The 15844-nt window shown below is 41.5% G+C and overlaps 1 protein-coding gene across 1 annotated transcript; it reads left to right on the top strand.

Moving 5' to 3' along the window:
• The first annotated feature begins 381 nt into the window (after positions 1-381).
• LOC139741782 (uncharacterized) lies at positions 382-15568 on the top strand. Its single transcript, XM_071652372.1, has 17 exons — positions 382-469; positions 1967-2536; positions 2937-3088; positions 3851-4204; positions 4632-5469; positions 6146-6272; positions 6591-6653; positions 8136-8500; positions 9284-9469; positions 9956-10028; positions 10601-10758; positions 11786-11881; positions 12343-12531; positions 12887-13087; positions 13971-14083; positions 14672-14774; positions 15260-15568. The coding sequence occupies exons 1-17, from the start codon at positions 383-385 to the stop codon at positions 15566-15568; spliced, it is 3984 nt and encodes a 1327-aa protein (XP_071508473.1). The 5' UTR covers position 382.
• The last annotated feature ends 276 nt before the right edge of the window (positions 15569-15844 follow it).

Here is a 15844-nt window from a genome sequence, read left to right as displayed (position 1 = left end):
CAGTCACAGAAATACCATTATTCACATATAATGTCAAAGGTAAGCCGATTAATGAAGTTCACTGAATTTGACGTGACAAAAAGTTTCTTGCACAAAAATTTCCACTTTTATGCAATATCATCCTTAATAGACAAACAATTTGTATTTGGGAGCATTATGTGAGTGAGAAGTTCCAATCTGGATCTGGATCTGTACACTGCCAGACCAGACGGTTTTTAAATGAAGGCTGATGTTGTCATCACTTTTACTCATAGGTTGCTGTTGAAAGCAGGAAGAATCACGAAAGATGTCCATTCTTCGCTGGAGACTTGGTGATACATCATTTGAGTGACATGGAGAATCTCTAGAATTCACCTTGGCTGCTGACAATCCACAGGCAATAATGTCATCAACGTCAGTCTTCAGTCCTCTGGCTCATGGCTGTGGATCATGGGATGGTGATCTACAGCAACAGCTGGAAGACAAGAAGGTGAAAATGCTTCATTTGAACATTTTGAAAATGTACATCCACTTTACATCTGTATTGTACAAAAGTATGAATATTGACTAATATATGTGACCCGCTACAACATAAGGATTCTAAAGTCGCTGACAGCCGAGCCGAGAAAATCGAGTTTGAAGTCACATCATTAAAATTGGTCAAAGCAATTGGATTTCTGTTTTTTGCATAATTTTGTAGTCTAATGTTTTGTTCATCATCTGCCGAAGTTTCAAAGCTAAATGATCAAAGGAAAGGCAAGATATCAGTGTTTTTCTGGGTCATGATTTTCCGACTTTCAATGTAAGAGAAATGTGTCCAAAGATTTGGATTTAGCGCCGCAGCTTGACTCCGCCCCTAGCAACGAGGGAGTGATCTTATTGGTCAGTGTGTGGCATCTTGATTACCGATTGGTCGTGCATGGACCGCTGGCGCTAAGCTTGAATGAACATGGCGGAGGTCGCTAGGAGTGTGCCTTCTACTGTCGGGCGGTGAAAACTGTCTTGCCTCCCCTTGACCATGAGAGTGTTGGAAGGACAACTTTGAAGGCGTTTTTCTCAAAACTCTGATTTCCTCAACCACTTGACATGCGCTGATAAAATCATCGATATCTCTGCAACCGAGTACTTTTATGGGTTGTGCTATGTATGAAATTAAAGCAAAAGAGTACGGGAATTATGTCATGTCATTTTCAGAAAATTGTCCTCCCCCAACTTTCGGATCCTTTTGTTGTAGCGGGTCACATATCTGTAATGTACCATTATGTGTGACTGTCATCTTGCATAAAACTTACTTTCAATGTATGTCTTCCTGTGACCAGAACCTCAAAATGTATAGTCAAAACTAAGTAGTCTACCAAAGGAGGATTTAGACAACTACAAAAAAGCAAATACCATCTGGGACATTACTGTAAGGATTTTCTTGAAGTGCTCATTTTTAAAGTGCACCATCACATGGTTACCAACAAACCCCAGTCGCCCACTCAGGCAGTCAACCATAGGCCTACACATATGCTTTTTCCAGATTCTTAGCAACACCCCTTTAAGGATGGATATTGGTTTCATTTTGACCCCCTATCACAGGCTTTTGGAATGGAAGCCAGCAAAATTACCCCCCCCCCCCCCCCCCCCCATCACAGGTAGGCTTATTTGGAAGGGAAGCTAAAAATGCAGCTTGACATGTACATGTACATGCAATTGATGTGGTGAAATGTCCTGCTAAAAGAAGGCCAGGTCAGCATGCTTTGCAGCAAAACATGCACAGTAAGTACATTCAGGAGAATCTGGGCAAACATCAAGAAGCTGCAATACCCATATTATTTTTTACTTTTTGAGGTGTATTTTGAGTGTATTAAAAATATGTCCCAACAGCAGTCATCCCCCCCCCCCCCCCCATAAACTGGTCAGAATTTGTGGGTGCAGTTAATGCAACAGTGAAGAACAGTAAATTGTTTAAATACAATTTTTTTTTCCCCCACAAATCTTACAGACCAAGGTCCTCAGTAAGTCCCTGCCGGGAGAGTCCTTGGACCACTTGGAGAAGAGGGTCAACATCCCAATCCGAATCAAGAGTCAGCTTTCCCAGATAAGGACCATTCTCCGGGAGGCATCCAAGAACTACCCCCAGCAGTCCCAAGCCGTCGGTGAAAACTTTGCAGATCTCATCCGGCTGAAGACACAGACCACCGAGTACTCAAGGCCTCTCGGCTCCGTTCGCTTGCGACCCCGGACTGGTGTCATTCGCGCCAACAAGCAGCAGTCCCGACCCAGCCTCACTGGATCGCACAGACCTCTCAAGAGGGCAAAAAGCGCCCCCACCTCCCGCCGCTCCTCGCAAAGTCCAACTCTGCCTGCCAGAATTGATGCTTCCTTGCCAAAAACTCTAACGACCAGGAAGGGTGCCCTGATGCTGTTTGCAGCGCCCAAAGATGTCGCCTTTTCTGTCCTGGAACAAAGGTGCTACCGTGTCAATCCAAATGCCATCGATGTTGACGACTGGGTATCCGACCTTCAAACATTTCAGAAATTAACAAATAGTGTCCTTCATTATGGATCTGAGGTAAGCAATAGAAAGGTGTATGTGGTGCTCTCTGGACTTGTGTCTGTGTTCTGAAAACATGGAAAAGCAAACATTATCAATCACACTTGATTTTGCCAAAGAGCTGTGACTTGTTGTGATGATCAAACAAAACTCATATTGAATTGTTATGTGTCAGATTTCATTTGAATATAGTGCATCAATTAAAATTATTTGTGTCTTCTCAGATTATTTTCCTGCTCAATGTACAATATGTGAAAAGTAGAATTAATGAATGCATGATGCACTGAACCATCTCTATATTTGAATGGACAAAATTATTTGCTATGATCATAGCATATGCAATTAGGAAAATCATGAAGACAAGTTGCAATGTTCTGATAGAAGGAATCTTTTGTGGAAAAAAAAAATCTCTTTTCAGGCTGGCGATGGTCTAGAACAGAGAAATGCACCCTACGACACATCTTGCTTCAAGTTTTTACACAAGGAGGAAGGTGAACATGGAGTGGATTTCCGATTGCAGCCCGGAGGAGACTTTGTCTTTTACCTCAAAGACATGAAGACAAAAGCAGCGTAAGTTATGCATAGTGTTAATTTCATGCATAATCATTTTTTAGCCAACTCCAGAACTCCTCTGATAATGCTGTTAATATACAATAGTTGCGTGACTACATGTGCAGAAAATCTTTTTTCATCTGGTATTTGCGTGGTAGATACCATCTGCTGACTATTGATATTCACCTTGGGCAAACCATTAGGGGTCAGCATCGTTTTCTTGTGTGGGTATGTGGGGTGGACACTTCACCGGGTTAGCACCCTGCTCTGTGTGAGGAAGTAAAGTGGCATCTTTTATTTGCATGAGTGATAACTTTCTCATGCACTGGTCCTCCGCCTGATGTCCAATCTGAGGGACAGAGTATTTATGCCTCTTACTAGCCAGAATGGCATAATTACACACAACATTGCCTAACTAGACTCATCAGGAGGAATTAAGGTCTAGAATTTCATCAAATTTGGGTCAAAGCCACCTTTTTGAGGGGGCTCAAAAGCACTCAAAGGGACATAAGTCAAACAAAATATTGTAGCCATGAATGGTTTAATTTTGAAAGGGGCATTCCGGCCAGTGGGATGGTCATGGTGGCAAATTGCCAATGGCCAGTGGGTATTTTAAGCCATGGGAATTGATCCAGAGTCATTTAATTGCATGGCAGATGTGCTACCGAATGGGCCCCATCACCACCCTTGTGCAGGAAAATGAGAGATTTATGTTTGAGATAGGTCTTCTATGCAACCTTCTCGAACACTCTCATTCTCTTAAATGCCTCTCTATCACAGGGTCAGAAATGTCATAACATCGATATCTCAAGCCAACACACCAGCCCCCGACATGGCGGAAGAGCTGAGCGATGTGCTGGAAAAGTTTGAAGAGGATGGAAGCCTCGAGCCAGACGGTGCTCTGGAGGAACAGATCGAGAGCGTACCTCCCAAGACGGAGTTTTTACGGCCGGCCATCTTGAAATCGGACGGGCAAGTGTACAGTGAGACCAGCAGCAATGCAGACATGAGATCGGTCAGCCACACCATCAACAGCACCACTACAGAGACCACCGTCAGATTTGCATCGGACAGTACTCAGCCACAGCAAATTCAGGCAGAGGCCAATTTGCTGTCACGTCCTGATACTGCGAGGTAACCAGCTGATGTCTTTTCTAGTGTCTTATTGTGTCTCCTCCCTGATGTGTACAATATGTAGAAATGAATACTGTATTGCCCAGTTGAATCTGGGAATGTAGCTTTACAGGTGAATGGTTTCATGGTATATGATATAGCATCATGGTATGATTATTTTGGCTATGTTTCTTATGTTTAATCATGTACATGCTAAACAACTTGTGCTTTTCTTGTTTGATGCATTACATTGTTAAAAGTTCTCTAGAAATAGGCATCATAGTGATTGCTACAGATGGTCAAAGTAATCTTTTGAAAATTACAAACCTGCTGCATTTTGACAATTACTACTGGGAATAGAAAATGTATCTGAATTTGATGTTGTGCATGAATTTCTTGCTGCTTCTTCCACCCACTTGTATTATGTATTTATTTATTTTGTACGTAGATCAAACAGATCCATAGGAAGCATCAGATCAGGCACACCTTTCTCGCTAAAAGACTTGACTGCATCTTTGAAGTCAGGAGGATACCTTGGGAGACCGGTTAGTGCACCTTACCCCCCCTACTCTCCGCAAGCAAGAACACCATCTCTTCCACCTGAGAATGAGGATTTTGGAGGGGAACAAGAGGAAGAAGGCGATGGCTATGAGGATGTCGAAGAAGAATGGGTAGTGGATGAAGAAGCAAGAGCTGCATCAGTGAAGTCAAGATCCCGTCAGTCGTCACACCACTCTTCCCGTCAGTCATCACACCACTCTTCCCGTCCTAAATCGAGCAGACCCACATCACGCAGATCGCAAATTAGCGCTGGAGGGCATCCCGAGGAGGATGTGCCCAGTCGAGCCCCGAGTTCAGGAAGCAGGAGGTCAAGGGCGGAGAGCTCCAGGAGCCAGAAGTCGTCCGCTGCGATGCGATCTCAGCAGGGCGAGGATGCAGGAGCCGCAGAGCTGGGAGGAGAAGATGATGATGACTGGCAGTCAGAGGATCTGGCTGAGCTCGGGGTGGAAGATCTCGAGCCAGACGTAGCCGAGGCGGATGCTCGGCATGAAGCAGGGATGGATGCAGTGGATGCAGTGGAAGGTGAAGAGGGCCCAATGCTACCCCATCGCAGCAATTCAAGGACATCCTCATTACCACCAAGAGTTTACACACCAAGAACACGGTCATCACGTCGATCGACTCCACCTCCGGAGGGAGACGAGTGGCCTGGTTTGGACGATAACGTCGGTGAAGTAAGGCCTGGATCGGGAAGAACTAGAACAGGCTCTGCAAAGTCAAGACAGGTTGGTTTCATGTGTGATTGGATTTACTTTTCTGGAATAGTGATATGTTCCTGAATAGCCATACATGTAGGATAAGGAGATGCTACCAACATTGTCAATCATGGTTTGCTCTGATTTATATGTTGCCCGTTTCTCCCTCATCCACAGAGGTAGCTCCTTCAGAACACTATCAATTTACATGACACACTTTAAACACTTACAAAAAGAATACCAGTGACTTCCATTATAATGAAGTCCTCAGGACCGGCAGTTTTCTTTTGTTATAATGAATTATCAGAATTTTGTTATAGCCGAACAAATGAAGTGCTTATGAAGATATATGGACAATAACTTTGGGGCCTAAATTTCCACCTCGCTGTTACTGAAATTTTGTTATAACTGCATTTGTTAAAACGGGAATGCATTATACTGACATTGTAGTTGTGTGTGACTGAGTAGAATTGTAAAGTAGAACTTTTCACAGTAAGTAGAGAGCAAGATGGGGGCAAAATATGGCTACACATTCCCCCCCCCCCCCACACTTCTACCATGTTTCTGGAGTTTTTGGGAGCATTTAATGTACAATGCATGTCTGCATTGTATTGTAGTTTTGTGGGATTGTCAAGACATGCCTGTCCTTTATTGTAGCTGTAATATTGGCTTACCTAAGCTTTCATTTTCAATTTTGTTTCAACAGTCATCCCGCAGCAGGCCAGGAACGTCTGGTTCTGCTAGAACGGCTGCCTTGGAAGACGTTGAGGAAACTGTGCAAGAAGAGATGCAGGTTGACGGAGAAGAAAAGTGGGAATCTCCAGTGGAGCAAGGTATAAAGAATTCCCCTTGTTATTCACCATTTGGTTTCAACCATATGCTTGGCTTTTGATAGAGAAAGAAAGATTTTCATGTCTGATAGAATATCAGGCAAGTTTGTGTTTACATTGCATTTGAAATTCCTCCAGTGTAATGTCATTTGGTAGAAACTAGTTTTGCAGTGTGTAGTTTTGCCATTTCGTTTTCTCAATTTTGTAATTAATGAAAGTCATTTGTATTTCATTCAATTTGGTTGTGTTTTGCAAGAGAGAAACTGCATTGTATATTCTTTACTATGTTTCTTTTAATGCCTTGTTGTCTATCTTACACAGGAGAGAGCAACAATGAGAACCTGCAGCTGTTTGGAGAAGGAGTAGGAATCCCAAAGGAGCAGGGTATGTTATGAGATATGTTGTGGAAACAGAAAAATGATGTGGACTTAAAGGACAAGTCCACCTTCATAGACATGTGGGTTGAGTGAATGCAGCAATATTAGTAGAACACATCAGTGAGAGTTCGAGCAAAATCGGACAGCCCGTTCAAAAGTTATGAATTTTTGAAGTTTCTGCGCAGTCACGGCTGGATGAAAAGACTACTATAGCTTGTGATGTCACATGAGTACAACGATATAAAGAAAGAATAAAGCAAATTCAATGTATTTCCATTTTTCTCGCATAACAAAAGAACACTCGACTTCTCTCTTTCAGAAGGCAGGGGGAATGATATTACCCTTAACATACGTCAGTAGCAAGTCGAAGAAATTTGCACTTTATTTAAAAAGTAAAGTTTTGTGAAATTATCTTTTTATTTTCCTTATATAGTTGTACGCATGTGACATCATACACTGTAGTAGTCTTCTCATCCAGCAGTGACTGCGCAGATACTTAAAATATTCGTAACTTTTGAACGTATTGTCCAATTTTCCTCAAACTTTCACTGATGTGTTCTACTAATATTGCTGCATTCTCTCAATCCTTATGTATATGAAGGTGGACTTGTCCTTTAACTAGGGTAGATAGGATATTAGAATGCATTTTGACACTACTGTCTTTTTGTAGCATTAGTTTTTATCAGTTACTGACCTGAATCTGAAAGTCTTTGTAAGTACATATTGAGTTTTTACTTTATCCTTTATTCTGTGATCAGTTCAAGATTGCCCTGTAAAGAGCTGAATCTGTTCGGGATGTTTGTGCTTGCATGTGCAGTGAGTTTGAAGAGGTAAATACTCTGCTTAAAGTAGGCACATTCAAATTATATTTTCTACTGATAACGGTAAAACACCCTAGTGCTTTAATATAGTGATGATGTTTTTGTCATTACAGGAATTAATGGTAAAGGAGGTTGAATGAGGGTCTTTTTTTCCTATCTAGTAGGGATATATTTGATGCAGTTCAATTGCCATTGTTATTGATGATATCCCAATTCTATTCTAAGCCCAAAGAAATAGTGAAACAACATTATGTACTGTAGGTATGCACATTACTGTATGATTCAAGTCTAAATATATTCTAAGATATTTAGTCTGCAGATGATTTTATTTACTGTAAAACATGATATATTCGCGGCATGAATTTTTCGCGAATTGGAACTGACAGCCTTCTTCGTGGCATGAAATTTTCGCGAAGTGCCACTGGCGTTCAATGCATATAAGTGTAAATAAGGACTTTCGCGCGCATTTTATTTTCGCAAATCTTGGCACTCGCGAAATTCGCGAAATTAAAGTGCACGCGAAAATTCCTCGTTTTACAGTATATTTTTAATGTCAGTAAGTAAGGTTGTTGTTTAGTGAGATACACAGCTTCAGTTCATATGATTTCTGTAGATTTAAAGATAGTATTCCATGACTATGTGCCATGTTGTCATTGTGTTTTTAACAGAGATAACCTCCAAATCATCATCGGTGTCATCACGCCCCTCCACCAGCCACAGTAAAGGCCCTCTTCAGCAAGGTGAGCAGGAGGAGGATGGGGAAGAGGAACCCCCTCCTAAAGCCCTTACTCCGCAGTTGGCACCAGAACCTGCTCCCATCACCAAGCCTGCCTCACCCGTCGTCCATGCCCCCATCCCGCCCACTACCCTAGCCCCCACTGTTGTCACTTCCCATGCTCCAACGCCTCCTCCTCCCAGGGTGCAGTCCGCTGCTAAGAAGACTGTGGTTGACAAGCCGAAGAAGGCAGAGAAATTGGACCTAAGCAGCCTGCAGTCCATGGTTGCCAAGAAAAATGAATCTTCTATTCCAAAGGTATCCATTTCACACCATACATTTATGCTACTTTACTTGCACTGAAGTCGTCATTAGTATCTCAAGCAATATACTGAAGGTGTTAATTAGAGATTTTACTGTATTATTTTCTTTAAGACAAGGCATTGATTTAGGCCATAGACACAGGAGGACATCCACCTTTTGGAACTTGTATAGCATTGACCAAGGTCGGCACCATGTTTTCAAAAGTGGGCAGGGGGCACTTCCGGGTTTCATCTGCTAACAAGCAAAAAAAAAAAAGGCCTTCAGCGCAACTTCTAGATCCACTTCCGGGTTTCTTCAGCTGTTCAGCTGATAAGCAAAAAAAAAGAAAGAAAAGATAAATAAATAAATAAATAACATAAAGGGGGGGGGGGTGAACCCCCACCCCCGGTTCCGTTGGCCTGTTGACTTACACTATTGTTTTAGTAGTCCAGAATGCAGTGCCCCCTACACACAGACAAACTTGAGTTTCCCTTCCCTATCTTTTGTTACATCTGAATGAAGTAAGTTCAATTAGGATGAGAATAATTTCCTGCCAAACTTTCAGAACTAGGCCCCCTTCACTACTGGGAAATAATTGTGTTTGAATTTGATTTAGATTTACAACCTGTAGCTCGATAGTTGTTGGATGTCCAGACATTCTGCCATATTGGCTTGCTTGTTCGTTTGTTTGCTTTCTGCAGTCATAGTTGTGTTGTTGTATATGAAAATGGTGGAAGTTGTATTATCGGGTTGTTCATTACTATGAAGTGCTGCCTGTGCATTGTTCAATTTCCACAGCCGGAGAAACCCAAGCCCAGTCCCAAGCCGTCACCCCAGACACCCAGGAAGGCGAGGAAGGGCAAGAAAGGGGGCGGATCCAGCCCTGTTCACAAGAAGGGAGGAGTGGAGTTCATCGATTCTGGGGGAGCCAGTGCCTATGAAGAGCCGTCTCAAGATGAGATCAATAAGATGATACAGGAGGAGGTGAGAAAGACTGGGGGATTTTTCAAAGTGAAATTTCACATCATGTTCAAGTTGATTATGATAGCTTAGTAGAATCACACAAATGAGATTGTTGAAGTTTTATCAAATTATGTATGTATGGTAAAATGATGAAATTTGAAGTTTTCACATGTTTTTATACTAATGTTAGTTGTGATCTCATATATAAATCACATGAGGTGATAGTATTACTGCTTCTCAAGTCTCCCATTGACCTAAAATGTACATGCAAATACTGTGAAACCAGAAATTTTTGAATGCATTGTTATTTCGCGAGAGCCAAGATTCACAAAATAGAAATGCATGCCAAAGTTCTTGTCTATGCTATATGCATTTAATGCCAGTAGCAAAGTGCCCTTAAGTTTTAAAAAAAAGAAGTTGTGTCTACTCTTGTTATAGGACGTAAGTTTTGTGCAAATTACACATAGCTTGCAACATTCTCTATTTCTGCCATGTCTTCTATTGCAGCTTGCTCAACAGTTGGCTGAAGCAAACATCAATGTAGAAGAGGAAAAGAAGGAAGAACAAGAAGAAGATAAAGGTTAGTTTTCTCACATGGATTTCAGTGACACCAAGGTTGTTCCATTTCTTTCAACTGCATGTGCAAGTGCGGGCCTATGATAGCTCTCAAATAATAAACCAGATGTTATATTTTCATGTGGTTGAAATGTGAAATGAGCCATGAAAAGCAATGCTTCGTTCACTTTTAGGAGTTTCGCATTTTAAAACATGCAAAAACTTTGAAATGTCAACAGATGGTAGTTTACACACCAAACTTTCAACACTTCGAAACAAATCTAAAATTACAATTTTTCATGAAAATACCTCTGTACAGTTTTGTTTTTCCCTCCGTACATTTCTTTGACTCTGTCAGAGTGACATGCAGATGGCTCACATTCTTGTTTTAGAATGAATGTTACGCAACATTTTTGTAAACCAAAATACATCTTGTCAGAGGAATAGGTAGTGCTCAACTGATTTATAAATTATGTATTTTGGTCCAAAGTCCAAAGAGTTCCCATTCTCAGGTAATGCACAGATCTACCCGTTTGTTACCTGTACCCATCTTCCATGGCCCAAATTTAATAAGAGTCTAAATTCTGTGACCTCTAGGTGACCCCAATGACACAGACCGCGCCTCTGTTGCTACTGACGATGAGGCAATTGAGAAGGAGCTGAAGACCCAGACTCCAAAGGGCACCAAGAAAACCAAGAAGCAGCAGGCCAAAGAGAGGGCTGCCCTCAAGGAGGCTCGCCGATTAGAGAAGCAGGTATGGTCACGTTTTCATAGCAACAATGTTATTATCATCATCATCATTATTTACTGTTTCCTTAGGCTATTTGTAATAGATTCACTGACTTTCTTTTCTATGTAATTATTATCATGCATATCCTTTTCTACTTCTTGTTCCTTCTTTCCTTGCTGTTCACTTTACATATTTTTGTTAACTCTCTATTCTGATAGTCTTTATTATTGTATAATTCTTATGGTATTGTTTTTATCTCTTCCATTCTTACTACTTTTAGCACCTTCAGTTCTAAGAGCCATTCTACTTAGCTCCTAGAGCCATTTTGTTTGTTTGTTTACCCCTTTATTCATAAAGTTAAATTGTAAACTCTTCAATTCCCAAATCTGTTCTATTATCCCCTCTATTTGTCCTTCTTTTTTTCTTTAATTCTCAATTGTAAAAGTCGTTTTTAAGAGTCGCTGATTTTTAGAGCCCCTTTGGTAACTGTTAAGTACTCACAGCCTCAAGGATTACCCTTTCATAATCTGCCTGTAAAGGTCTTAAGACTTGTGACCTTAGATTTTAAGAGCCTTTTGTTTACTATTCAATTCTCTAAGGTTTGTTTGTTGTTTTTTATAGGCCCTTTTGTTCATTGACTCTTTTTTGTTAGTTTTGTTAGCCCTATTATTCTGAAAGCCTTTTCCCCATAAACCCTTCAAGTATGCAGAATCTTTATGCAAATCAATTTTGTTGTCAGCACATTCTTTAGAGGTTTAATAATTTGTTACTTTCATGGTTGCATGGACTGCAGAGAAAGAGTCAGGAAATCCCAGATTTGATCAAAATGGAGAAAAAAAGGACGTTATTTTATGCAGAGAGTTTCATAAGCAAAATGAAAAATTCAAGAGATGTGACATCACTATGAAAGCAACGAGTATTTCACTGCATTAGCACACTGACTTAAAAGTGAAGAATGGCAAGCTAGTGGAATAAAGTTTGCCTTGTTGTATTGTAATAGTGTGCTTTAATATCCAAACATGTTCTGTATTTAAATTTGTTTACAAAACAGAGGAGGGAAGAAGAAAAGAAGGCCCTGCTAGAAAAGAGGAAAGCTGCTGAGGAGGAGAAAAGAAGACAGGCATATGAAGAGGAGCGCAAAAAGATGGTAAGTTTAGAAATCAGCTGTAAGGTCATTTTTGAAATTCCAACAAGAGGATGTTCATTGCAGCTATGAATGACAGCTTGTAAAAATTATGATGTTTCATATACATTCCCAATCCCCCCCAAAAAAAAAAAAAAAAAAAAATCAAAATCAAGTTTGGAAACTTACATGTGAAAGTTATCCAGTTAAAACATCACATGCATTGACTATAAAGCATTTAAATTCAATAGGAGCCGATCAAATATTACAATTGCACTCTTTCCTTGGCCTACATGTTGGTAAAATATTGCTAAACTCTTAGCCATTTTGAATGGAATCTATCGGGATTCCATGACTGACAAATTAGCTGGAAAAAAGAACCCAGCTTAAAGTGAAAAGGACACTTATTGTAGCGTGTATTCTGAGTTCTCAACTAGTGCTGAAAACCAGCTGACAAAATATGTATCATTGTGATCGTTTCCCAGGAAATTGAGGAGCAGCTGAAAGAGGCCGAGTACCAGGCCAGGCTGGCAGAAGAAGCGGAGGAAGAAGCGAGGCTGATGCTGCAGGAGTCAAGGAGAGCTGCCAGGGAGGAGAGGGAGAAGAAGAGGAAGGAGGAAATGGAGAAGAAGAAAGAAGAACGAGAGAGGCAGCGTGAAGAACGGAGAAAAATGGTCAGTGCGTTCATTCTCAGTAGTAATATTTTGCCGATGAAAAAAAGTGTATACATGTATCATTCAACACCAGCAATTCATTTGCAAGAAGAGCAGAAGTTGTTAGCGGTTGGTCTCTTATGAATAAAGTGATGCTTTTTGGTGGGATGTTTGTGTTCAAAAGTCTGTCCTGATTACATTTAATCATCAAATTCCTATCTTGCTCTGTTACCAAATAGTTGGTCCAATCTATGTATGTGTTGCTGTTTTTTGGTTTGTTTGATCAATCATTGATGGAAATCTGTACTGACCTGGCATTGAATGCAGCTGATGCGTAAGACTTTATTCTCTCTCACCTTCTTCACCACAAATACAGGAGGAAGCAGCCAGACAGCGGGAGAGGGAGATGGCGGAACGTCTGGCAGACGCTGCAGAGAGGAGGAGGCTCAGGGAGGAGGCCGAATGGGAGGCCGAGGAGCGAGAGCGGGAGGAACGGGAGAGGCGGGAGCGAGAGGAGGATGAGGAGAGACGGAAGATGGAGGAGGAGGAGGAGAGGATCCGGGAGCTTGAGAGGGAGGTGAGTTTAGAATTGAACCCATGCTCCTCCCCTAAGGGATCGTCTTAATTCATTGAGGACGAGTCCAGAGTATACTTAGGCAAATGTCCATGGGAAATGCATGTTGCAGCAAAATCAGCCTGCCCTCAATGGGTTAAGGTGGAAGCATGGTGGATGTTTGATATCAGCAATCTTGCTTCATCATGTTCTATATTAGCAGTGGCCCAGTGGCCTAGCCACTGAAAAATGATGTCGGTCCACCAAATTTCCAAAAAGACTATCTTTTGGTGGCCCGACGAGACACTTATGATAGTGAATGGAATGTTATGTTTCCTTTTATTTCGAGCCACTATGTTTCTTTTTCGTGGCCACCACCATTTCAAATTTAAAGATTTTAGTAGTCCAAATAGGCCACCATAGAAAAAGGCTAGCGTCTAGCCCTGCCTGTAGCATATACTATATCTCATTTCATCATGTGTTCTCATTTATTAGCGGTTGGCTTTATCACCCAATGGAGTATGCAATAGCTGGTTTGTGAACGTGTGCTTTTGCAAGGAGGGGGAGAGATGGTGAGATCATTTCATTATGTCAAAAATGTTCTTGCACACTTCTTGTAAAATGCTGCATGATTTATTTATCCATTTTTTAAGGTGATTGGTACGCAGGCATAAATCAAGAAGGCACTAGGGGGTCAGTATCAAAGATATTGGTGCAAAAAACAGAAGCTTGTGTCATCTTTTCTGCACAACGCTATCACTTCATTGCGTGATGATTGACAATTAGGAAATGATGAGGAAATGCAGCTGGAATGGCTGGAGAGCTAGATCCACCATCTACGTATCTTCGGGCCTGTGTGTGTACACCTGTCGTCTTGACTTTCTTTCTTTTCTTTCCATTTTTTCAGGCTGAGCAGGAAGCGCTGGAGAGACTAGCCAGAGAAAGACGAGAGGCAGAGGCGAAGATGAGGGAGGCCCGGGAGGACGCTGAGAGGCAGAAAGCAGAGGAAGAGAGGAAAATGTAAGATGATACAAGGGAGCACTCTCTCTTAACCCGTTGAAGACAAGTCCTGAGTATACTCGGGCAGGTGTCTATGGGAAATGGGTGTGATTGCAAAATCAGCCTGTCCTCAACGGGTTAACATGGAGATGGTTTGCTGGTCACTGTTGCTCTTCACTCACTATGAGTTGACAAAATCCAGCAGGAGCGAAGTTGTCATCTTTATAATTCCGTCTTGTTTGAGGTGTGCATCATTTGTAGTTGAATGTTGCACATTGTGTGCAGGCAATTGCTCAACTTGTTTAAATATGAAAAATGTTCCAAGATGATAGGTTCAAAGTTCATAGTGTGAGATTCTTTCAAAGATAACAAGACTTATCTCCAGCCTGTATTCAACTTCGATAGAGAATGTTGTATTCATATATGCGATGTAATTTGGTTGATTTCCTGAACATGCTTCCTTTCCATTTTCTTTATGTGTAACAATACTCTTCAATGATTAAGGTATAAGTTACCAGGGTTCTTATAGGATATTATAGTTGTTTGAGGTGGAGTACTCATTGTGGAATCCAAAAGAGAAAACATTCAAATCTCTGTCTTGATTTTCAGGAGAGAAGAACTGAAGAGATTGGCGGAAGAGGAGGAAAAGCGGCGTCAGAAGGAGCTGGAGGAGCAGAAGAGACGAGAAGAAGAACTTGAGAAGATTAGGATGGTAAGGAAGTGAGGGATATACAGGATTTGGGATTAGGTCAGGGAAAGCATAGAAATAATTTTCTATGTTTCCTGTCACTGAACCCTTTCTGCACCAATGAGTCAAATGTGCAAAAATTTCACACAAATACCTATGGACAATGAATTAATATGGCATGTAGGGAGTTAGACATGGCCTAATGTTCTATTTATTTCCGTCAATGTTCATTCATATACATTTCAACTTCGTAGATTCATTATGCTCACTACCCTTCCATATGCACCACTTCAAGGCCTCAGAAGCATCTATGTGTCGATAATTCCTCTAAAGAGCATTTTGTTTCTGTTACAGATCTGTTGGAAATTATAATATTGTATTTCAGAATTTACTAGTTTGTACTTCGTGTGGAATCAAAACTGCAATAAGAATCAGAAATAAATATGGTTATCATGTTTCTTGTGGGACTGTATGTTTTTATCGATTGCAATCTTCTTTGATATTTGCAGATCCAACGCATGGAGGAAGAGGCACGCGACCGCGTGCGACGCAAGCTGGAGAGTCGTCGTCTGTGGGCCTTTCGTCGCCGTGAGCGCAACAACGAGCACCGCGGCCATCTCAATGGACTGCGCAACACCCAGGGCATGACACGCCCATGGGTCTTCTCCTACTACGTCCATTGGCCGCGGGACACGTACGAAAAGCGGTTGCCATCCAAAGACAAGAAGAAACGTGGGTTCAGACCTCGCCCCAAGCCCAAGCCACCAGCAGATGGTGCACCCACTCAACCTCCTGCCATTGGTCCTCCCAAGCCCTGAGAGGTGTTCCTGCTGTAGCTGGGTGCAGAAGTTATATCAAGTTGTGTTGTTATTCATAACTTTGCAGAATAGAAATCAATTGATAGCACAGTACTGCAAGTTGTGTTGATGTATGAGCACATTTTCACACTGAGTTATTTTGCAATAGGAGGCAGTTGTTTTCTTCATGCCTTTCGAATCTTGTGTGTTCAGTCTGCTGAGGTAAGACAAGGAAATATAATTATCAAACTTAGATTCGTGTGCAAGTCTTTCCAGTTGCAATATGCATCGTGTATT

This window comes from Diadema antillarum, unplaced genomic scaffold (genome assembly GCF_040938485.1).
Source record: "Diadema antillarum isolate AM-2024a unplaced genomic scaffold, OU_Dant_1.0 seq00000953_RagTag, whole genome shotgun sequence".
Classification (NCBI taxonomy): domain Eukaryota; kingdom Metazoa; phylum Echinodermata; class Echinoidea; order Diadematoida; family Diadematidae; genus Diadema; species Diadema antillarum.
The sequence above is the reverse complement of the archived record's forward strand: the minus strand, read 5'-3'. Positions and strand labels throughout refer to the sequence as shown.

What these genes read in the sequence shown, in the direction of transcription:
- LOC139741782 (XM_071652372.1), top strand. Translation starts at nt 383, where the DNA reads ATGTCATCAACGTCAGTCTTCAGTCCTCTGGCTCATGGCTGTGGATCA. An exon ending in GCTCTGCAAAGTCAAGACAG is followed by an intron (nt 5,470 to 6,145) that starts GTTGGTTTCATG and finishes TTGTTTCAACAG; the next exon opens with TCATCCCGCAGCAGGCCAGG. An exon ending in GTGAAGAACGGAGAAAAATG is followed by an intron (nt 12,532 to 12,886) that starts GTCAGTGCGTTC and finishes CCACAAATACAG; the next exon opens with GAGGAAGCAGCCAGACAGCG.